This window comes from Pelophylax lessonae (genome assembly GCF_965119305.1).
Source record: "Pelophylax lessonae genome assembly, chromosome: 2".
Classification (NCBI taxonomy): Eukaryota; Metazoa; Chordata; class Amphibia; order Anura; family Ranidae; genus Pelophylax; species Pelophylax lessonae.
Window position 1 is genome coordinate 555,947,492 of NC_138769.1, and position 23,575 is coordinate 555,971,066.

Consider the following 23,575-nt stretch of genomic DNA (forward strand, 5'->3'; position numbering starts at 1 on the left):
AAGGGACTCCTCATAGGAGTAACGCTTAGGGATTGCTTTGGTTGTCCCCACTCTTTAGCGACAATTCTGTCAAAATAGTCAAGGAAAGGAAACACCTTTGCCGCTCTGGATGGCTTGTGAGTGCCAAAGGGAACCTGTGCCTCCGTCGCATCTGCGTACTCCATCTTCAAGGTCTCACGCACAGATGCAATCAGTGCTTCCATCAGCGCATTTTCGTGTGTGGTTGCAGACGTGGAGGAAACATCCTCACTATCAGAGGATTCTGGGGGCTGTTGCAAACCCAGCATGGTGACCCTGTGGTGGCCGAGTCAGATTCAGGATCTGATGAGGCAGGGGAAGGCGGGGGGCACTTTTTGCTAGCCCGACGCCTGAAAGCCATCTCCACCCGAAACACAAAAGACTCCAGGACCGTCGTCAGTGCATTGATGGATAGGCTGGGACCTGGAGGGCCCCACAGCCTCAGAGAGGGGATCAGGTGGCGAGATGTGCTCCAAAGACTCCATGTGCCACCAGGAGAACGCCACAAAACAGGTTTAAAACACTGCGAGGGACACCCCCATCGCATTTGCAGCACCACACAGTCGCCGGGCACAGAGCACCAAGCGATCCTCAGCAGAGAGGGAGAGACTCACTATTCAGCAGAAACCGGCACCTGCAGCACCCAGGATAATCTGCACTGCGAGTGTGGCGATCAGGATCCAGGAGTTAGCACCAGGGGATAAGGAGGGGCTCCCACCAAAGAAATCACCACCTACAGGGCTCCACAGTCATGGTCACCGCTATTTTCAATGGCAAACCACCTCAAAATGGCTGCCAGACTACACAAACATGGCCACTGTGCATAGAAACACACAGGCTACGGCACCAAAAGACTTCCAGGGACCCAGGAGGGATCCGTAGACCTCAGGGAGCCCCCACCAGGTACAACCCCCCCCCCACCGCCGATCGTTTGGTCGCCAGAGGCACATCCCCCCAGCCCCCATCGCCAGTATAGCGCCCTGCCCCCAACCCAGGAGGTGGGCCAGACCATGCAAACAGCCCCAGCATAAGTAGAGAGGGGGGTAGGATTGGGTATAGATGAAAGGGGGATTCCTGACGGGAAGGAGGGGCCCCCGTCCACCCCAAAACCCTCGGGGGGGGGGGGGGGGGCACACAGCTACTCACCCTACCAGGAACCGGGTGGGCACCGCTCCAAACAGAACCCCTCTCCATCGAAATGGGGGGGGGCTGTCGGCCAGGGGGAATGCTGCGACCTTGCGCAGCGTTTAACACGCAGGCCAGCCCCCGTCCAGTGGGGCTATGTCATGCGGCCGACCTAGTGCGGGGCTCAGGTATGCGTGCACTCACTGGCCAGGATGGGGTGGCCAATGGATCTAGATTATCCAGCCCGTCGCCCAGTCTAGCAGTTGATTGTAGATCTCGCAGGAAAGAAAGATAGAGGGGAAAAAAAAATTCTACCTAAAAAGAAAAAATTTGCCAGGACCAGAGAATCTTAGCAAGGCACTAGGTCCTTACTCCTGGCTAGGCTGAAAAAAAGAGTACCTATAGCAGGGAGAGGGAGTATACCCTCTGGGACTGACCATAGGCATAGCCAGACTTTTTTTCTGCCTAGTGTCCTACTCCTGTAGGGGGCAGTATAACCCAATGGTTAAGAATATCAGGAGCTGTGTCAGTTAATGAACAAAAGAGAAATCTGTTTTAGCAGTCAAGTTTGCAACCAACGGTATCTGAGAGTGCTTTCTATTGTGAGTGAATTTGATTACATACAAGTATCGCAGAACTGTATTTTGTAATGCTGGGCTATTGATAGACCAAAACAACTGACAAATGTGAACAAGTTAATTTAGACACATATGAGTAATAACTGACTTGTGCCAAGAGAGTAAGAATATCCAGCTCGCTCTTAAGTGTGTAACCAGGAAGTACAGCATCAAGTTGCTTCAACCAATCAGTGCTGTTCTCCAGTTTTCCAGGCTGAGATTTGTCCTTCTCGGTGGCTTCACCTGAGAAAGAAGCATATAAAAGATTAAAAAAAATAAAAATTACAAGCAAAGAAAACTATTAACTGTCATGCTAGAAGACACTTCTTGTAGTTAAAGAACTCAAGATTTATAAATGACATGAGTCATGGCTGCTCATTGTAAAATGAAGGAAGATGTGTAATTTACTGCAAACCAGCATCTTTACAATGCCTTTAAAGCATAAGTTCACAGTTACAAAAAACTAGATTTTTGACTTACCATAAAATCCTTTTCTCTGACATTCGACAGATGCAGCTCCATATTCTTCTTAACCATTGGTTTAGGCTATCCCCTTCAGGAGTAGGACACTAGGCAGGAAAAATCTTTACCACGCCTATGGGGCAGTCCCTGGGGGTATACACCCACTCACTCTGCTCTAGGCATTCAGTTTTGTTGCAAGCAGTGTCAGAAGAAAAAACCCAACCCCTATATAGAGGGGCGGGTGCTGCATCTGTCAATGAACTTCAGAGAAAGGGATTTTACGGCAAGTCAAAAATCTCTATCGTTCACTGACAGACGCAGCTCCATATCCTTCTTAACCATTGGGACGTCCCAAAGCAGTATATTTGCATGAGGGGTGGGAAAATACCACAAAAAACGCAATTCCCAAAGGCTAAACTTAGCTAACCAGGTAACATGGAGCTCAACCAGGAACAACTGGAGCTCATCTAGAAACATACACCCGCAAAGAGAATTCTCTTTTAAACAGCAGCCAAAAACCTTGTGGCCAAAAGAAGCATCCAAAGATGCCAACACACCTACCTTGTGGAATTTTGTGAATGTGTGCACAGACGACCAAGTTGCCGCCTTGCTAACTTGTTTCACTGACACCCGGTGGTGAAAAACCCAAGAGGCACTCAGCGCCCTAGTGGAATGCGCTTTCACAGGGAATGGTAAAACCTGACCCTTAATTGAATAAGCCTGTACCACCGTCTGCCTGATCCATCTGGATATGGTCGCAGCAGACGCAGCCAATCCTTTCCGAGGTCCGTTCGTGAGGACAAAAGCAAGTCTAGTTTTCTGAAGGACTCAGTAGCCGTTACCCTAACCACATCCAAGGAATGCAAGGAAAATTCTTTAGGATGCTTGGGCTTAGGACATAATGAAGGCAGCACAATGTCTTCATTTAAATGGAAATCCGAGACCAACTTAGGAAGAAATGACTGATTAGGTTGAAGTACCACCTTGTCTCTGTGGACCACCAGATAAGGTGAGCAGCAGGATAGCACCGCAAATTCATACACTCTGCGCGCAGAGGTAATAGCCGCTAAAAAAGGCTACCTTCTGTGACAGTGTAGGCAGAGGAATCTCCCTAATGTGTTCAAAAGGAGGTTTCTGCAGAACTGACAGTACCAGGTTAAGATCTCATGGAGGCAACGGGGACCGTATCGGGGAAGCCACGTGGCGAACACCCTGAATAAAAGTGTGAATCAAAGAATTTGTGGCTAAAGGGCGTTGAAAAAACACAGCTAGAGCAGACACCTGGCCTTTGATAGTACCCAAGGCCAACCACTGCTCAACCCCTCTTTGGAGGAAAGTCAATATCCAAGCCACTGAAATAAGGCGCGGGCGCAACTTAATGGATTCACACCATGCAATGTACAATTTCCATGTATGATGACAAATTTTCCGAGAGGTAGATTTTCAAGCATTCAACAGTGTGGGAATCAGAGTCAGAAAGACCCCTATCCTTCAATACCTGGCTTTCAACAGCCACGTCGTTAGGGCCAGCGACTGTAAAGCAGGATGGAAGATCGGCCCTTGAGACAACATATCTTTTCTGAGAAGTCTCTAAGGAGCATCAGCGACCAATCTCACCATATCGGCGTACCAAGACTGGAGATGTCAGTTTGTAGCCACCAGAATTACTGGAGTCCCTTCCACCTCTACTCTGCGCAGAAGCCTTGGTAGCAGTTTTAGTGAGGGAAACGCATTGATCAGCCGATACTGTCCGCAAGGAGCCACTAGTGCGTCTGTGTTGTCTGCTAGAGGAGCCTAAGAATGGGCTACAAACCTCTGTACCTTCCTGTTGAGCAGAGAGGCCAACAGATCCACATAAGAAGTCCCCCACTGGACACACAGCAGGTGAAACACCTCCGGGTGAAGGGACCATTCTCCCTGATCCAACACCTGACGACTGCAATTCTCCACTCCGGGGATATGCACGGCGGATAGGGCTGGAACAAAGTTTTCTGCCCCTATTAGGATCTCGGCCACCTCTTGACCTGCCAGGACACTCTTGGTGCGCACCCCTTTATGATTGACATAAGTCATGGCAGCGGCATTGTCTGATTTAATCCGAACCGGAAACCCTGGAAGGTGATTTATCTAGTGAATCAAGCAACGCTTTTTTGCTAGGAGTTTCATATTGATCGGTAGTCTGGACTCCTTTAGAGTCCAGGTCACCTGGACATACATCTTTCCAAGGACTCCCCCCCCCCAAACCAGACAGGCTGGCATTCGTGGTAACCACAGTCCAATACAGAGGAAGAAATTACTTGCCCCGATGTAGAGCCAGGGAACAGAGCCAACACAGAAGAACACTTCTCGTGTTTTTGGCTCAGCAGGATCAGAGAGTCCAAAGATTTTGGATCCTTGTTCCATTTGACAAGAAATTGTCTTTGGAACTCGTGCGAACGGAACCGCCTCAAAAAGGTAGACACCATTAGGTACAGCCCACGCATGCAAGTCCGTAGAAAGGTCAGTTTGCTGGATAACAGCAGGCGAATCGTCCTCTGCAATTTTTGCAGTTTGTCCAGAGGAAGAAACACCCTTGCTGAAGCCAAGTTTAAAATCAGTCCCAGATAATCCAATTTGGAGGATGGGATTGGCGCAGATTTCTGGAAATTGATGTTCCCAACAAACTCTTGCAGAGTCCATACAGTGATGGTTAAGTTGGCCAGCAGGGCTGAATGGGAGTCTGCCCCTAAGAGGAGATCTTCCAGGTACTGCAATCCCCCACTATCGCAGTAATGTCAATCTCGGAGCCAACACTCTGGTGAAGACCCTGGGAGTGGAGGCGAGACCAAAGGGTAATGCCACAAATTGATAATGCTCCTCGCCCACAGCGAAGCGAAGGAAACGCTGGTGTCCAGCATAAATAGGGATGTGAAGGTAGGCGTCCTTGATATCGATAGAGGCCAAAAGGTCTCCTTGGTGTAGGGACACCACTACCGTGCGAATGGACTCCATTCTAAACATCTGTACCCGCACAAAGCGGATCAGAGCCTTGAGGTCCAAGATAGGACACACTTGCCATCTTTCCTGAGCACAGTATATAGGTTTGAGTAAAACTCTTGAAAATGTTGCCGAGAGGGAACCGGCCCAATCACCCCTTCAAAAGCAAATATTGTACCGCTTCTCCGGTCTGGAGATGGGCGTAGATTGGGTATAAAGAAGCTGTCTGGTGAGGCGGAGCTCATGGGCACTGGTGAGGCGGAGCTCATGGGCACTGGTGAGGCGGAGCTCATGGGCACTGGTAAAGCTGAGCTCATGGGCACTGGTGAGGCTGCATTGATGGGCCAGCACTACCTGCCGGCACTACCCACCAGCATTACCTGCCAGCAGTACCCACTAACACTACCCACCAGCAGTAACCGCGCCAGCAGTCTGCAAAATAAGTAGAAAAGGTATGTGCATTAGCTTGCGTAAATTGTTGCAATATGTTTAACAACTAGTTGTGTTTTGTCATATGTCATGTCCTTGTTCATACATGTATGAATAAAGGACATTTTTTGGCTGCCTAAATCACATGTGCTAGGGGTGCAACTAGCCCCCAGCACATAACTGTAAATACTCCAGCATGTGCAGTGTTTCTGACTCCTACCACCATGACCACTTCAAATCACTGAAGTGGTCATGGTGGTTAGAGTGTTCCTTTAATACCTCTCAGAAGAAGTAAACCGATGTACTGTAAACTGATTCCATGTCATTTGATCACCCTCTAGTTGTGTTAAATTAGTGCAGAGGGGGACGGGGGCGTGGCGGCATTTTATTACTATATATCTTAACTATAGTATATATATTGTATATGCGGCCCGAGAACATTTCTCTACACTCAATGTGGCCCAGAGAAGCCAAAATGTTGGACACCCATGCTCTATCCGCAAGGGGGGGGGCCGCATTTAAAGACGCATCACATATACATTTTAAACCTTGGACCGTTTTAAACCTTGGTCCGCCAGTTCGGCAAAGTCAGGGGGAAGCTGTCTCGCTTCCAAATTATTCAAGAGCTTTGCCCATTCCATATTGGTCTGGGACACCAGATCGATCGTGAAGACCGGTCTAAGTATTAAGCCACTATCACATGTAAGTGGCGGGACAGAGCCTCATCCTATCAACAGGGTCTTTAAAGACAGAAGGCTCCTCCACTGAAATCATCTTCAGTGGAACGGTCCGTTTTTTGATCACAGTGTCCGCAAAGGGATAGCGTCCCGTGAAACGCTTCGGCACCACTAACGTGTTTAAGGTGCCCGTACTGTTCAGTGACAATTTTCTCAAAAAGTTCCAGACAAAAAGGAAAACCTTGACCGACTCGGGGTTTTGCGGGTGCGAAAAGACACCTGCGTCCCTGACGCTGCAGAATTATCTTCCATTTTTAGAGTTTCCAACACTGACACTATAAGTGCCTCCACCAGCGCTTTTTCCCACGCAGCTGAAGATGAGGATATATCACCCTTGCCATCCGAATCAGAGAGCGATGACGCAGACCCCTCAGGGTAACTTGCGTCTGTGGCGGCCATATCAACCACAGAATCGGAGGATACAGATGAGGCAGGTGAGGGCAGTGGGCGCTTTTTACTAGTCCTCTTTTTTAGGACCATAACTTTTGACACCAGGGTTAAAAAAAAAAAAAGCCATTAAGGCAGACAAGGGTTACGACCCGGAAGTCCCCGAAACACCAAAAGAGGGGGATCAGCAGGTGATTCTTGCTCCTGGGACGCCATGTAAATCCGGGGACAACACAGTGTCACTTTAAAAATACTTAAAAAAACTGCCCCACACCGCTGCACCAGTGGTACTACAAGTCCCAGTGCACCAAACTGCAATATAGCAGAATGAGGGAGCGACCTACAGGGACCCCAAATAGACTGACCAACGCCCGATATTAGGGAGAGCAGAGCCGGTCTGAAATGTTCAGAAAACTATCCTCGAAGGAAGAGGAAGTACCTTGAGGTAAAGCCTTGCCACTCACTGCTGTACAGCATTCTGATGCTTTCGTGTACATCGCTGGATCAAGAAAGTTTTTTTGGGGGGTTTGAGACTGCTGCACAAAGGTTTTTTACCTTCACGCATAGAAAGAAAATGGATTTTTGTAATAACTTACCGTAAAATCCTTTTCCCTGAAGTCATTGACAGACGCAGTTCTTATGCTTCTTAACACACACACACACACTCTGCCACCAGCCAGTTTCGTAGCAAGCAGTGGAAAAAAGACACAAACCATCCCCATATCAGAGGGGCAGGTGCTGTGTCGTCAATGGACTTCAGAGAAAAGGATTTTACGGTAAGTTCCTACAAAAATCCAGTTTTCTCTATCGTCCATTGATAGACGAAGCTCTTATGCTTCTTAACCATTGGGACGTCTCAAAGCAGTGTAGGCATGAGGTGTGGGAAGAACGCAACCAAAAAAACAGTTACCGTATTTCCAAAAATGCTAAAAACGTAGCCAACTGGGTAACAAGCTCAACCAGGAAAAACAGGAGCTTACCCAAAAAGAAAAAATTAACCCCTGAAAGAGAAAACAAGTCTCTGTAAACAGCAGCCTGCAAAACCTTGCGGCGAAAGGAGGCATCAGAATACGCCAATAACCTTGTAGAATTTCATAAACGTATGCACGGATGACCAGGCCACTGCTTTTCATACTTGAGTAACAGGGGCCTGATGGCGAAAAGCCCAAGAGGCACTCAGCGCCCTAGTAGAATGCTCTTCTACAGGGAAAGGAGGAACCTAAGCCTTTGATTAATAAGCCTGAACGACCGTCTGCCTAATCCATCTGGATATAGTCACAGCCAAACCCTTAAGAGATCCCTCAGTAAGGACAAAAAGAGAATCTGATTTCCGAAAGGACTCCGTGACCGGACAGGTAAACCCTGATCCCCCAAACCCCATGCAGAGAATGCAATGCAATTTCCTTGGGATGCTCCGGCTGAGGACAGAGTGAAGGCAAATCAAGCTCTTCATTCAAATGGAAATCAGAAACCACTTAGGAAGAAAAACGGAATTTTTGTAAAATCTTACCTGTAAAATTCCTTTCTCTGAGTCCTCCGACAGTCGCCGCCTCTTCATATTCGTCACATATGGGGGTATTAGACTTTGCTCCGAAGGAGTAGCTAGGCAACAGAATATGTTAACAATAAAGCTTTAACATATCCCACCCTCAAGGGGTGGTCCCCTCAGTCAATACCCTCCTACTTCCTGCAACCATATCTCAGTTTTAGTGGAATAGCAGTAGAGTATACATTCAAACCCCAAAAGAGGGGTGGGGGCGGCGACTGTCGGAGGACTCAGAGAAAGGAATTTTACAGGTAAGATTTTACAAAAATTCCGTTTTCTCTTACGTCCTCCGACAGTCGCCGCCTCTTCATATTCGTCACATATGGGGACGTCCCAAAGCAGTGCAAACATGAGGGGTGGGAAACGCATCCGCGCCGAAAGGCAACGCAGTCTCCACATCAAAGAAAGGAACCTTACCAAAGGAAGGAAACCAGCTGGGCAACAGCAAAAATAAGTGCTCAACAGGAGCAACAACCCAGGAAAAGACAAAAAAACCAGGGGATACAAAAAAACTATCCCAACAGCCAGGAGTCCCCAACAAGGGACCCTATGGAACAGCCGCACTAAGAACCTTGCGGCCAAAGGAAGCATCCGCCGATGCCTGAACATCTACTTTGTAGAATTTTGTGAAAGTGTGTACGGTCGACCAAGTCGCCGCCTTACACACCTGGGCTACAGAAGCCCCATGACGGCAGGCCCAAGACGTACTCAGTGATCTAGTAGAGTGCGCCTTCACAGGCACAGGGGGAACCTTCCCCTGCAAGGCATAGGCCTGTTCAATGGTCTGCCTGATCCATTTGGCAATGGTAGAGGCGGAAGCCGCCATGCCCTTCCGAGGACCCTCTGGAAGAACAAACAAGGAGTCAGTCTTACGAAAAGACTCAGTCGATTTAAGTAAACCCTTATCGCCCGAACAACATCCAGAGAGTGCAATCTCACCTCCTTTGGATGTTTAGGCTTCGTGCACAACGAAGGCAAAACAATATCCTCGTTAAGATGGAATTCCGAAACTCGTTTCGGTAGAAAAGAAGGATTAGGTCGCAAGACCACCTTATCCAAATGAACAACCAGGTACGGAGACTTGCAGGACAAAGCCGCCAGTTCCGACACTCTGCGAGCCGAAGTGATCGCCACCAAAAAGGCGACCTTTTTGGACAACATAGACAACGAGATCTCCCTGATCTGTTCAAAAGGAGCACGTTGTAACACAGACAGAACTAGATTCAAGTCCCAAGGGGGCAAAGGATCCCTCCTAGGAGGAACCAGATGCCGCACACCCTGAATAAAAGTGCCAACCAAGGAGTTGGAAGCCACGGGACGTTGAAATAGAACGGCCAGCGCCGACACCTGACCCTTAATCGTAGCCAGCGCCAAACGCTGATCGACACCCGTCTGAAGGAAAGACAGCACACGGGAAACCGAGTACGTGCGGGGTGAAAACCCCCTGGACTCACACCAGGCAAAATAGGCCTTCCAAGTACGGTAATAAACCTTCCCCGAGGAAGACTTCCTCGCGTTGATCAAAGTATGAACGACCTCTGGAGAGAGACCCTTCTCCTTCAGGACCTCGGTCTCAACAGCCAGGCCGTCAAAGCCAGCGACTGTAAAGCAGGATGGTAAATCGGTCCTTGAGACAGTAGATCGTCTCGAAGAGGCAGACGCCAAGGAGCGTCGACCGCCAGATTCACGAGGTCTGCGTACCAGGACCGGCGAGGCCAGTCCGGTGCCACAAGAATCACCGTGCTGCGTTCCGAGTGCAACCTGCGAAGGAACCTGGACAGCAACTGAATCGGTGGAAACGCGTACATCAGCCTGTACTGATGCCACGGGGCCACTAACGCGTCCGACGCGTCTGCCCGAGGGTCGCGCGTCCTTGCCACAAACTTCTTCACCTTGTAGTTGAGGCGAGACGCGAACAGGTCCACATCTGGAAGACCCCACTTCGCGCACAACATCTGGAAGACAGCCGGGTGGAGAGACCATTCCCCCTGATCCAGGGTCTGGCGACTCAGATAGTCCGCCTGCCAGTTCTCCACTCCCGGAATGTGAACCGCCGTTATCGCCGGGACATGAGTCTCGGCCCAAGACAGAATGTCGGCCACTTCTCGAGCCGCTCGGGCACTCCTGGTGCCCCCTTGGTGGTTGATGTAGGCCACCGCCGTGGCATTGTCCGTCTGCACCCGAACCGGGCAGCCCTGCAGCTGGTCCGTCCAGCGATGAAGACAGAGCCTTATCGCACGCAATTCCAGAATGTTGATCGGAAGGGAAGACTCCCCCTCCGACCAGGTCCCCTGGGCGGACAGAACGCCCAGAACACCACCCCAGCCCGACAGGCTGGCATCCGTGGTGATTATCGTCCACGAGATCGGACGAAACGACTTGCCCCCGGACACCAACGGGGACTGGAGCCACCACAGGAGGTTTTCCCTGGTGCGATGACTCAACGAGATCTGAAGATCCAGAGATTGAGGTCGCCCGTCCCACCTGGACAGGATCTCCGCTTGGAGACCCCGCGTGTGAAACTGCGCGAAAGGAATCGCCTCGAAGGCCGAGACCATCAATCCCAGACATCTCATACCCGTCCGTAGAGACGAGTGTGGAACGTCCCTGAGGGACCTGACTTCCTCCTGAAGAGTCCTGAGTTTGTCTTCCGGCAGGAAGACCTTCGCCTGCACCGAGTCCAGTATCATTCCCAGATAGGGGAGACGAACCGACGGACTCAGTGTCGACTTTGGAACATTTATCGTCCAACCGAACTCCTGCAGAGTTTGCATTGTGACAGACAGGTCCTTCTCCAGACCCTGTCTGGTCGCAGACCGAACCAGAATGTCGTCCAGATACCCCAGGACAGAAATGCCCTGGGCTCTCAATAATGCCAGAACCGGTGCAAGCACCTTGGTGAAGACCCGCGGAGCCGAGGCGAGCCCAAAGGGCAACGCCACAAACTGGTAGTGATCCTCCGCAATGGCAAATCGAAGGTACTTCTGATGACCCTCGAATATGGGGATGTGAAGGTACGCATCCTTCAAATCGATGGAGGCCATGAATTCCCCCGGAACCAGGGCAGCCACCACCGAGCGCAGGGATTCCATGCGGAACTTGCGAACTCGCACAGAGCGGTTCAGAGCTTTCAAGTCCAGAATCGGACGAACCTTGCCCTCCTTTCTGGGCACGGTGAACAGATTGGAATAAAACCCCCGAAATCTGTCCCGATGAGGCACCGGAACCACCACTCCCTGAGCCCTCAGGTCCCGCACCGCCAGGTGCAGATCCCGCAGGCGCTCTGGAGACAGTTGAAGATTTGAGGGAAAAAATCTGCTCTCCGGCCGAGAGAGAAACTCGATCTTGTAACCAGATCGAACGATTTCCAGAACCCATCTGTCCCTCACACGGGCCAACCAGGGCTGAAGAAAACCGAGCAAGCGTCCCCCCACCCCAAAACTGGGTGAGGGCGCCCCTTCAGGCCGAACTGTTATGGGCCGCAGGTCCGGATTGACCGGACTTCTGTTTCCCAGACCAGGGCTTCTTCTGAGAGCCTTGGCCCTTGAACGGTTTGCCCTTGTAGTGCGGCCGAAAGGCACGAAAGGACCCCTGAGGGGGCCGAAACTGAGCATGCTTCTTCCCAGAAGCCCCCTTAGCCTTGGGGAAATGGGGCAAGAGAGTGCTCTTACCCCCGGTAATCCCCTTAATCAACACATCCAGGGACTCCCCAAAAAGGCGAGACCCATCATAAGGCAGATTGGCTAAGGTTTTACGTGAAGATTGGTCCACCGACCAACATTTCAACCAAACCAGGCGGCGAGACAACACCGCCACGCTGTGCACACGCGCGGCCAACGGAATCAGGTCCAGGTCCGCATCACACAGATACATGACACCCTGGTGGATCTGATCCACCATATCCAGGGTCGCCGCCGAGGCCGAATCGGCCACTAGGACGCGCCTAAGCATCTGCGTCCAACTTGCGATCGCCTGGGCCGCCATGAGAGAAGCAAACAGAGCCTTAAGCATAGAACCCGTAACAGAATAAGTATGACGGGCAAGAGACTCCAGTCTCCTATCCGTGGCATCACGGAAAACAGGGGATCCCTCTGCAGGGATCGCAGTGGCTTTGTTCAAAACCGCAATAGCATGATCCACCGGCGGAGGCACACACCACCGTTCATCAGTGGCAGGCGAGAAAGGATAACGCAGCTTAAATTTACTTGGCACCGCAAAAGGCTTGCGCAAATCGCGCCATTGGTCCTTAACAGCGCGCTGAAAATCAGCATTGCAGGGAAAAACCTGCGGCGTCCTGCGTTTTCTCTGCGTCCCATAAGCCGCCAAGGCAGCTGGGGGACACACCTCGTCCTGCAAACGTAGCGTCTGCTTAATGGAAGCAATCAACTCATCCATGATTGCAAGCTCTTCAGGCGAGCCAGGGGGAGAATTATCAACCCCCTCAACTTCAGCCTCTACCTCAGACCCCACTAGATCAAGAGAGGAGCGGGACCCCGATAGGGAGGTCCCCGCCAGAACAGCCCCATCACCTTCACCCTCAGAATCAGAGGACAGAGCAACTCTGGGCCGTTTAGTAGATTGAGCAGCCACCAGCATTTGCACCTGTGCAGCAAGGCCAGCCACAATAGTGGCTAAATCCCCCCCTGGGGGGGAAACAGCGGTCCCCTGGCTTTCCACCAATACTGTGGGAAACTTGCCCTCCTGAGAATCCATTGCCCCTGTATGCCAGACAACCAAGGGTTAACTGCCCCCTTACAGCAAGCGCGGCAAGCGCAGCCCACCGCACCACACTCAGGCACAATGAGACCCCCACAGGGAATATACAGACTGAATACAGGCAATGGAACACAGGAATAGAAGGATAAAACCTGAGGAGACTCCGCTGCTGCTGCTGCCTCGATCGGTGCTTCCAGGAGAGAGGAAGTGATGCTGCCAGGGCGCTCTATGTAAGCCTATGGAGGCTACAAGAAAATGGCCGCCGTGCATGTAAACCATGCGGCCGGAGCGGGCGCCGGTAAAATGGCGTCGTTTGGCGCCGAAATCGCCGCTCCACAGTGCATAAAATCACACACAATATTAACCCATTATATGGATACATGTTAGATCGCCGCAGCGATCGCTGTATATGCCCCAACATGCCATTAAAAACATGCCCCACAGCACACAGCTCCTCACACTGCCCAGCCTGACATACTCAGTGTCATACAGCTCCCCCCCCCCCTTGCAGCCCACAGCATGCAGCCGAGAGATAGGGAGACAAGCAGTGTGATTAAAGGCAGGTTACACAGTCCCAGACTGAGACCCCCCCCAGACAGACAGGTCCCCACATAGATACACTTACCTCACATGGCGTGGGGAACCCGCACAGGCGAACAAGCCGCTGCACATGAGGCAGGGAGAGTCGCAATTCAAGACGCACACAATGGCGGTTCAGAAACCGCACAGCGTCCGGTGAGGTAGCCACCTCACCAATCATCCCTGCACCGAACAGGGATGGGTCGTTCACTGTGCCAGGAGCGATACCTGGCTGAACGCTCGATGGCAGACTGGGAAGCCACTGACCCACGACCTGCGACCAGGGGGATCAGCCCGAGACCCAGTCCGCATGATCCTCTTCGTCCGAAGAACTAACTAATGCTGACAAAAATAACAGCTAAGTAAAGGTAGAGAGAAAACTCAAACAAAATATCAAAAAGAAGAAAGAGTCTGGGACAAAAAGTCCCAGCACAGAGAGAGCCAGCCACTCCTGACAAGCTAGACATTAAAACTGAGATATGGTTGCAGGAAGTAGGAGGGTATTGACTGAGGGGACCACCCCTTGAGGGTGGGATATGTTAAAGCTTTATTGTTAACATATTCTGTTGCCTAGCTACTCCTTCGGAGCAAAGTCTAATACCCCCATATGTGACGAATATGAAGAGGCGGCGACTGTCGGAGGACGTAAGAGAAAGACGGATTAGGTCGGAGAACCACTATCTCTGTGGACGACCAAATAGGGCGGACAGGAAAGTGCCGCCAACTCAGACACTCTGCAAGCAAAATGTAATAGCTACCAAAAAGGCAACCTTCTGAGACAACGAAAGCAGAGAAATGTCTCTAATATTCTCAAAAGGAGGCTTTTGAAGAATAGACAAAACTAAATTCAGATCCCACGGAGGCAATAGGGAGTATTTTAGAGGAGCCAGGTGACGCACCCCTTGAATAAAGGTGTGAAGGTATTAATAGCCAACGGACGTTGAAAAAATATTGCCAAGACCGATACCTGGCCCTTTATCGTGCCCAAGGCCAACCGTTGCTCTACTCCTTTCTGCATGAAAGCCAAGACCCTGGAAACCAAAAACAAGCGAGGGTGCAAAGATTGCGATACACACCACGAAATGTATGATTTTAACGTATGATGATAAATCTTCCCGGAAGATTTCTAGTCCTCAACAGGGTAGGAATCACAGACTCCGAGAGACCTCGGTCACTCAGAACCTGGCTTTCAACAGCCATGCCTTTAAAGCCAGTGACCGTAAAACAGGATGGAAGACCGGCCCCTGGAACAGCAGGTCTTCCCTTAGAGACAGCAGCCAGGGAGGCTCGACGACCAACTTTACCAGGTCTGCGTACCAAGACCAACGAGGCCAGTCTGGGGCCACCAGAATCACTGGAATGTTTTCCACCGTCAGCCTGCGGAGAAACCTCGACAACAGCTGTATCGGAGGAAAGGCATAAATCAGCCGATACTGGCTCCATGGAGCCACCAACACATCTGTGGCGTCAGCCAGAGGGTCCTGAGCCCTGGCCAAGAACCTTTGCACCTTCTTTCTTAGACGAGACGCATATAGGTGGACCTCTGGGGTGTCCCAATGGACACACAGGAGACGAAATACCTCCGGATGAAGAGACCATTCCCCTTGATCCAGAACCTGACGACTCCGGTAATCTGCTTGCCCATTCTCCACTCCCGGAATGTGAACTGCGGAGAGAGCAGGAACATGTTCCTTGGCCCATATCAAAATCTTGGCCACCTCCTGGGGTGCCCGGGCACTCTTGGTGCCCTCTTGATGTAGGCCACAGCCATGGCCATTGTCCAATTGGATCCGAACTGGGGATCCTTGCAGCCGATTCGCCCAGTGGAGCAGGCAAAGCCTGATCGCTCTAAGTTCCAGAACATTGATCTGTTAGGAAGACTCCTCTGTCGACCAGAGTCCCTGGGCACAGAAATTATCCAGCACTCCACCCTAGTCCAATAGGCTGGCATCCCTGGTGACCACAGTCCACGACAGCGGTAGAAAGGACTTGCCCTGACTCAGGGCAGGTGACAGAAGCCAAGAGAGCGTTGATCTCGTGAGGCGGCTCAGATATATACTGTCAAAGGACCGTGGATCCTTGTTCCACTCAACAAGAATCTCTTTCTGCAAAGGCCTGGAATGAAAACTGAGCGAATGGGACCGCCTTGAAAGTCAACACCATCAGACCCAAGGCTATCATGTATGTCCATAGAGAGGAGAGATCGTCCCTTAGCGACCAGAGCTCTCCCTGCAACTTCTGAAGTTTGTCCCCGGGAAGAAAGACCCTAGCCAAGAAGGAGTCCAGAGTCAGTCCCAGGTAATCAAGATGCACCAATGGGGTGAGTGCAGATTTTTTGAAGTTGATGTCGACCCGAACTCCTGAAGGATCTATACCGTGAATTCCAAGTCTCCCAACAAGGCTGGTTGAGAGTGCGCTCTCAGCAGAAGATCGTCCAGTTATCCCAGGATCGTGATACCTCATTTGCACAGCAAAGCCAACACCAGGGCCAAAACCTTTATATAGTTAATCAGGTTGAAAAAAAGACACAAGTCCATCTGGTTCAACCAACAAAAAAAAAACAAAAAAAAAAAAACACAGTATTGAAAACCCAACCATACAATAACATATACACAATCCTATACCCGCAGTTGATCCAGAGAAAGTCGAAAAAAATTCCAGCAAAGCATGATCCAATTTGCTACAGCAGGGGAAAAAATTCCTTCCTGAACCCCCGAGAGGCAATTGGATATTCCCTAGATCGACTTTACCTTAAAAAATTTTAGTACCCACTTATATTAAGTACACCCAGGAAAGAATCCAGAACCTTTAACCACTTGCCGACCGCCGCCCGATTATATACGGCGGCGGTCAGCCCCTCCCAGGCAAAGTGACGTACCGGTACATCACTAGCCTGGGAGCCAATAGGGGACTAGCGCGCCGCCGGAGGCGCACTACCGCCCCCGCTCGTTCCCTAAGCAGCCCGTCTGCTGTTACACACACAGCCACATCCAATCACAGTTAGAAGCACGCCCCTAGGGACACACTTAACCCCTCACTCTCCAATAAAGTTAACCCCTTCCCTCCCAGTGTCATTTTTACAGTAACAGTGCATATGTATAGCACTAATTACTGTAGTAATGTCACTGGTACCCCCAAAAGTGTCAAAAATGTCAGTCAAGGGTCCGATTTGTCCGCCGCAATGTTGCAGTCCCGCAAAAAAAAAAAAAACGCAGATCGCCGCCATTACTCGTTAAAAAAAAAATTAATAAATAAATAAAAATGACAAAAATCTTTCCCTTAGTAAACGCAATAACTTTTGCGCAAACCAATCAAAATACGCTTATGTATTATATGTAGCAGAAAAAAAAATAATGTAAAGAATATTTGTATTTTTGCAAAATTGTCGCTCTTTTTTTGTTTATAGCGCAAAAAAAAAAAAAAAATCGCACAGGTGATCAAATACCACCAAAAGAAAGCTCTGTTTGTGGGGAAAAAAGGAGGTCAACTTCATTTGGGTACAGCGTCGCACGACAGCGCAATTGTCCGTTAAAGTCACGCAGTGCCGAATCGCAAAATAGGCCCTGGTCAGGAAAGGGGTAAAATCTTCCGGGGCTTAAGTGGTTAAAGCAATCTAGTGAGCTAGCCAGAACCACCTCTGGAGGGAGTCTATTCCACATTTTCACAGCTCTTACGGTGAAGAAACCTTTCCGTATTTGGAGACAAAAGCACGTTCATGCGGCCGGCCCTCCCTCCAGTGACTATGCGCTTCTGCTGCCTGATTGGTTGTCATCTCTCGGCTGCTGCTGACCAGTGACAGTCTCATGGCAAACCGCTGACCCGGAAGGACGCCTACCAGTCCTAAAGACGCTTACACCAATGTAAAATATGTGACAATAAAATCATTAACCGCCTTAGCGGTAAACCCGAGCGTGACTCGGGGTAGGAATTTTCTGATATTAGCGGTATCCCCGAGTCACGCTCGGGGTGAATGGCAGAGCTATGCAGACAGCGCAGCGGAGCGTCTCTTACCTTATCCTGGCGATCCAGCGATGAGCTCTCATTGCTGTGACCGCCAGCGAGATCTCCGCCGCTCGTCTGTCGGTAGGAGGACTTCCTAGTTCCGTTCCCTGCAGCAGCAATGCTGCATGGGAGCGGAACTAGGGAGGGAAATTCAAAAAAAAAAAAAAAAAAACGTTGCACAAAACACATAACACATTTTATATTATATATATGCATATATATATATATATATATATATATATATATTTATATATATATATATATATGTATATATATATATATATATATATATATATGTATATATATATATATATATATATATATATATATATATATATGCAAATATATATATATATATATATACCTATATACACACACATATATATATATATATATATATATATATATATATATATATATATATATATATATATAAAATTATATTATTGATTCGATTATAATACACACACACATATATATATATATATATCTATATACACACATATATATATATAATATATAGCGCATTAATTATAATCTAATCAATAATATAATTTTATTATATATATTATATATTAAATAATAAAATAATATTATTGATTCAATTATAATTCACTTGTTTGTGTTTCAAATTTATCACATCTGGGATGTCTACTAGAGACTTGTTTTGGTCAGGTTTAAGTCAGTAATTACTAAGAATTGTAGGCCTATAATACATAACGCCAAATTTCCATGAAAAGAATTGTACCGCTTTTGGAACAGAATTCCTGACAGAATCATACCGCCAGGGAGGTTAAGCATCTGCTCCACAGTGGCGAGTTCTCATATTCCATTACTTTTCCAAAACTTAGTGGGGTTTACTCATTTTACATAACTTTCCCAGGCCTGGAAAGTGTCATGTCAAAATCCCATGACTTTTCCAGGAATTTCATGACCGTACGAACCCTGATCACAAGAGGCCGAACTGCCTGTGTAGCTCCAGACTACACAAAAATGGTGGCAATACTAAAGTATAGGATGCCCAGGGAAAATGGCTGCTGCATCTCACACACAGGGAGCTGATGCCCACACTTAAGATGGTAGCCGAAAACGCAGCCATGCGGTCAGGACCCACTAGGGATCTACCAAAAAGACCCCGCATGACCACACACATTCTCCTCCCCTCACATTTCACAAGAAGGATCCCTCCAACACTAGCTAGTGATAGTGAGAAAAGAAAAATAAACAGAAATATTCTTAAAAGAATAAAAAACTGAGACCGAAGTCCCAGCAGGAAACCTAGGTCCTACTCCTACTAGACAGCAAAAACTGGCTTGTGGCCCCGTGTGTGTGGGGATTATGATGGAAGGGAAAGCCCCTATAAGCGTCAGTGAATTTTTTTCACTACCTAGTACTACTCCTGTAGATGGCGCATAAACCAATGGTTAAAAAGCATAAGAGCTGCGTCTGTCAATGGGCGATAGAGAAAACCTTTACAACCACTTTAAGGCCCAGGCTCAAAACCTTTTATTTGTTGACTTGTATTGATGTACATAAAACTACAGATCAGTATAACAATACTGTAAAAACATTGTGAAATTACCTTTAAAAATGATTAAAGGTCATAAATTTTCATTTACCTTCTGTGGAAGGATCTGCAGGCTTCTTCACCTCTACGTTAGTTTTCAGCCCACTATCTGGGAAAAGCACCTCATAGGAATTTGGTAGCTTAATACTCAGTAGACCAGCAACAGCTGCAACAACACTATTCAAATTCTGAAGACAGAAGAAACCAAAACGTAAGTGTTACCGTTAAATACATATTTATTGTAAACATCACATTTGTTTGTTAAATTTCCTGATTAAATATAGCAAACAGTTTAATAAATAAGTTTGACTATCCATATAGAAGTTTTGATTTAGAAATATCTATTTATTTAATACATGGGGACAGCCATGACAAGATTCGTGCCCTGCAAAATTCAAAAAGATATAGGACATGTGGTTAACCATCCCAGGCCTAGCACTTACATCCCTTATTTTAAATAGATTGCTACAATAGACTAAAGGAGTCTTGCACAATATGATTTAATGTACCAACCCTAATGTTCTGTTCCTCCTATATGTAGTAGAGCTGTTTAATACTGACCTCTCATGACACCAATCTGAGGGAGTCTGATTTTAAGGCATGACTAGGATTTCAATGCACCAGAAGGCGATGAAGTTGGTTATTACTGTATTAGCTCATGTTTAAAATATAACTGTTCCTGAACCTATAATGAGTCGATGGACATAATACTGTGTCTGTAACAACTCATGTAACGTTGTATTGTTGGTCTTCATACCATTGCTGTACAACAGACAATTCACATATCGGTTTTGGTTACTTTTTTCGACCCATTGCAAATAGATTGTTGTGTACATAGGTTGTGCATGTGTTTGGATTACTGCTTTTAAAAATGTAATATAAAAAAAAAAAAAAAAGTTAAAAACCACTTTAGGCTCTCAACTGTTTTTTTTTTTTTAAACACTTTCCCAGCCGCCCGCCGTGTATTTACTGTGGCAGGCTGGCTCGACTGTCGGTCACGCGCGTGGTGCTGGGGGGGATCGCGTGCAATAGCTCCCCGCTGAGAGAGGACAGTCAGCTGTTCTAAACACAGCTGGCCATTCTTCTCTCTGAAATGATCACAGAGCACCTGTGATCATTCTATATAGCAGTGATAGCAAACCTTGGCACCCCAGATGTTTTGGAACTAAATATGCCATGATGCTCAACTACACTCCAGAGTGCATGAGCATCATGGGAAATGTAGTTCCAAGACATCTGGGGTGCCAAGGTTCGCCATCACTGCTATATAGGAACACAGGTCTCTGTGGTCATTTCATAAGCCCACCCCCCATACAGTTTGTAAACAATCCCCTAGGCTCACACTTAACCCTTTGATCACCCCTAGGTTAACCCCTTCCCTGCCAATGTCATTATTACAGTAAAAGAGCATAATTTTAGCACTGATTACTGTAGTAATGTCACTGGTCCCCCCCAAAAGTGTCAAACGTCAGTTAGGAGTTTGATCTGTCCGCCGCAAAATCGCAGTCCCACTAGAATTCCCAAATCACCGCCATTACTAGTAAAAAATAAAATAAAAATGACAAATATTTCCCCTAGTTTGTAGACGTGATAACTTTTGTGCAAACCAATCAAAATACGCTTATTGTGATTTTTTTTTTTTTTTTTTTTACCAAAAATACGTAGCAGAATAGAAATTGGCATAATAGGATGAAAAACTTTGATTTTTACTTTTTTTGGGAATGTTATATAGCAGAATGTGAAATTTTTTTTTATTTATTTATTTTTTTCAGAATTGTCGCTATTTTTGTTTAAAGCGCAAAAACAAGAAGAAAAAAAAAAAAATTGCACAGGTGATTCAAATACCACCAAAAGAAAGCTCTATTTGTTGAGAAAAAAGGACATCAATTTGATTTCAGTACAGTGTGGCCTGACCGCGCAATTTTCCATTAAAGAACTGGTCAATACGCATTAAAGCAGATAAGGATTGCCTGGAAAATGTGTGTGCGTGCATGTTCTGCCTATAACAAAATGTTTATTAAACTACTATACAGTCCAATAGATCAGCCTCTTTCAACCAGGGTGCTGTTAAATTTCCCAAAAATGTTATATAAACCAGTTGGATCAAGCTGGTCTTTTGTCTGCACAGAGATACAGGTTTTCACTTTGCACCATTACAACTTTCTATTCACCGGCACCCTAACAATCAATGACATTGGTTGATAAGGAGGATGTCAGGCTCCTGCACAGCATCCTTGTTTACCCCTTCCCTGACCCCGGGGTCACATTTGCTGAATGAGGAAGAGAAACACTGGAATACTCATCAGTACCAGGGTACAGAGGTGAGTTTGCTTTGGAAGAATAAATCACATTGATGTCCTACATGTGTGGATGTTGCTGTGTTATGTAAAAATATTAGTTTCGTTTTTTTACATTGTAGATTGTGGTGCCTCGAGATTGTGCATAGTTTTAAAGGGTGCCTTGACTGAAAAAAGGGTGAGAAACACTGCCATAGGATTCCCCTAAAACTATATAGTGGTAAACCTGTAAGGTAACATCTGTTTGACCAGGTTCATCTACCTTTGCTGCTGCTGCAGATACTGTCAGCATAACCGAGACCTCGCTGCCTTTGCCCTTATCCCACGATATGGTTCCTCCAGCAGAATTCAACATTATTTTATCAGAGCACTCTGGTGGAGCAGATAAAGCCTCTTTTACATCTGGAAACGCTGTATCACATAGACATTAGAATTATTAGCAGAACAGTTATACAAGTGCTGAAAACTCTGCAAATTACAAATCAAAAGAACAAACAGTTCAGGAACTGACCTGGTATAGCACAACGAGGAATAAGTGGTATCACCGGAGATAAAGCTCGTTCTTCCTCCTCTTCTTTCACATCACACAATGAAGGGAACCGTTGCGTGTCCTCTCCAAGAATACTTTCAGGGGAGGAAGCAGGTACAATGCTGTCAGGAGAATCACTTTCTTCATCACTTTCCATCCTAAGGATACAAACAGCACACTAGAACATACTATTCTTACAAAAGATTGTATACATCACTATCCATTCATTAATAAGTGCAGGAAATTTATTTTAGATCCAACACTCTCTCTTCACCTGACATCTTCACTCTGGTTGTGTGGGGGAGTGGGAAGGGCAGCCAAAAGGTCCAAGTTGCGCTCATCTGAACCTGGAAGAAAGAAACATACAAGATTGATTTCACGATTACAAGCTTTGCATGTTATCCTTCAGCAACAGGAAAAATGTCCAGAAACGTATGGGGTGCAGACAATGTATGCACTGGAAATTTAAAAATTTGAATAGGTAAACATTAGATCTTTACTCAAGAAGTGCCTACAGATAAAGGTAATATACTTGAAAAAGACAAATTGCCTTTCTAAATAATTTTTTTATAACAAACATTTTAATAGATGTAATGGTGTATTGTGGAAAAAGTGCAACCTTGGCCTCAAAAGATATTGAGCAGAAATGACTCCTTGTAGGCATTTTGTATACAGTTGTGCTCATAAACCCACTCCAGGCCTTTGATCAGGGTCATTTGGGTAGTTTCTGTGGTCATTATGATTTAAAAAGAGTAAACACAGTTGATTAATAATAAATGGCTTCAGCCAAACACAACCATGAGTGAAAGAAAAGTTTTTGTGTTCTTCATATTCTCTGAAAAATGGCCAAGAAATCATAAATTCTGCCAGGGTATGTAAACTTATGAGCACAACTGTAAGTAACCACAAGTCAATGACATAAATACAGTGAGATTTTTGACCACTTGCAAAATTCCTTCATTTGCAAGGGGTTTGTGAGTTTGCTTGCATTAACTGCCCCTTTCAAATTTCCCCTACAAAGTTTCAATAAGGATCAAATCTGGGCTTGGACAAGGGCAGCTCATAATCCTCTATTTTTGAGCCTTTCCTTTTGGTGGTTTTTGCTTGTGTGCTTTGGATTATTGTGTTGAAAGACTTATTTCTGATTCAACTTCAACTTTTTGAACAGATGGCCTTCCATTCTTATAAAGCACACCGATATGACGCAGGATTCATAGCGGACTAGATAACTAAACTGTCTAAACCAGTTTTTCTCAACTCCAGTCCTCAGGGCGAGATTTTAAGGATTACCTTGGGGAGATGCAGACTAGAATACTGCAATCCCTGAGCAGCAAATGATGTATTTCAGTTTTCTTGCAAACCTGGCCTGTTAGTGTGCCCTGAGGATCGGAGTTGAGAAACACTGGTCTAAACCATAAAGTAGCAATGCAGCTCAGCACAACATTTCCACCGCCATGCTTCACAGTGGTTATGCCGTTCCTATCCCAGAATACCATCTCTGGCTTGCAGTAAACATCAAACATGGTCAGTACTCAGCAGTGTTGCAGAAGGCCTGGTTTGTTCCTATAGGTTTAATACAAACTCTAAT

General features: G+C 47.1%; 1 protein-coding gene across 2 annotated transcripts in view; it reads right to left on the reverse strand.

Moving 5' to 3' along the window:
- The window catches only part of KMT2D (lysine methyltransferase 2D), a 340,114-nt gene that overhangs the window by 40,954 nt on the left and 275,585 nt on the right, over nucleotides 1-23,575 (reverse strand). For both annotated transcript variants that reach the window (XM_082246163.1, XM_082246162.1), the window contains exons 42-46: nucleotides 22,262-22,334; nucleotides 21,970-22,145; nucleotides 21,721-21,869; nucleotides 19,214-19,349; nucleotides 1,870-2,003 (exon numbers count right to left, since the gene is read on the reverse strand). In XM_082246163.1, the coding sequence (XP_082102289.1) occupies nucleotides 1,870-2,003; nucleotides 19,214-19,349; nucleotides 21,721-21,869; nucleotides 21,970-22,145; nucleotides 22,262-22,334 (668 nt within the window). The remainder of the gene's footprint in view (nucleotides 1-1,869; nucleotides 2,004-19,213; nucleotides 19,350-21,720; nucleotides 21,870-21,969; nucleotides 22,146-22,261; nucleotides 22,335-23,575) is intronic.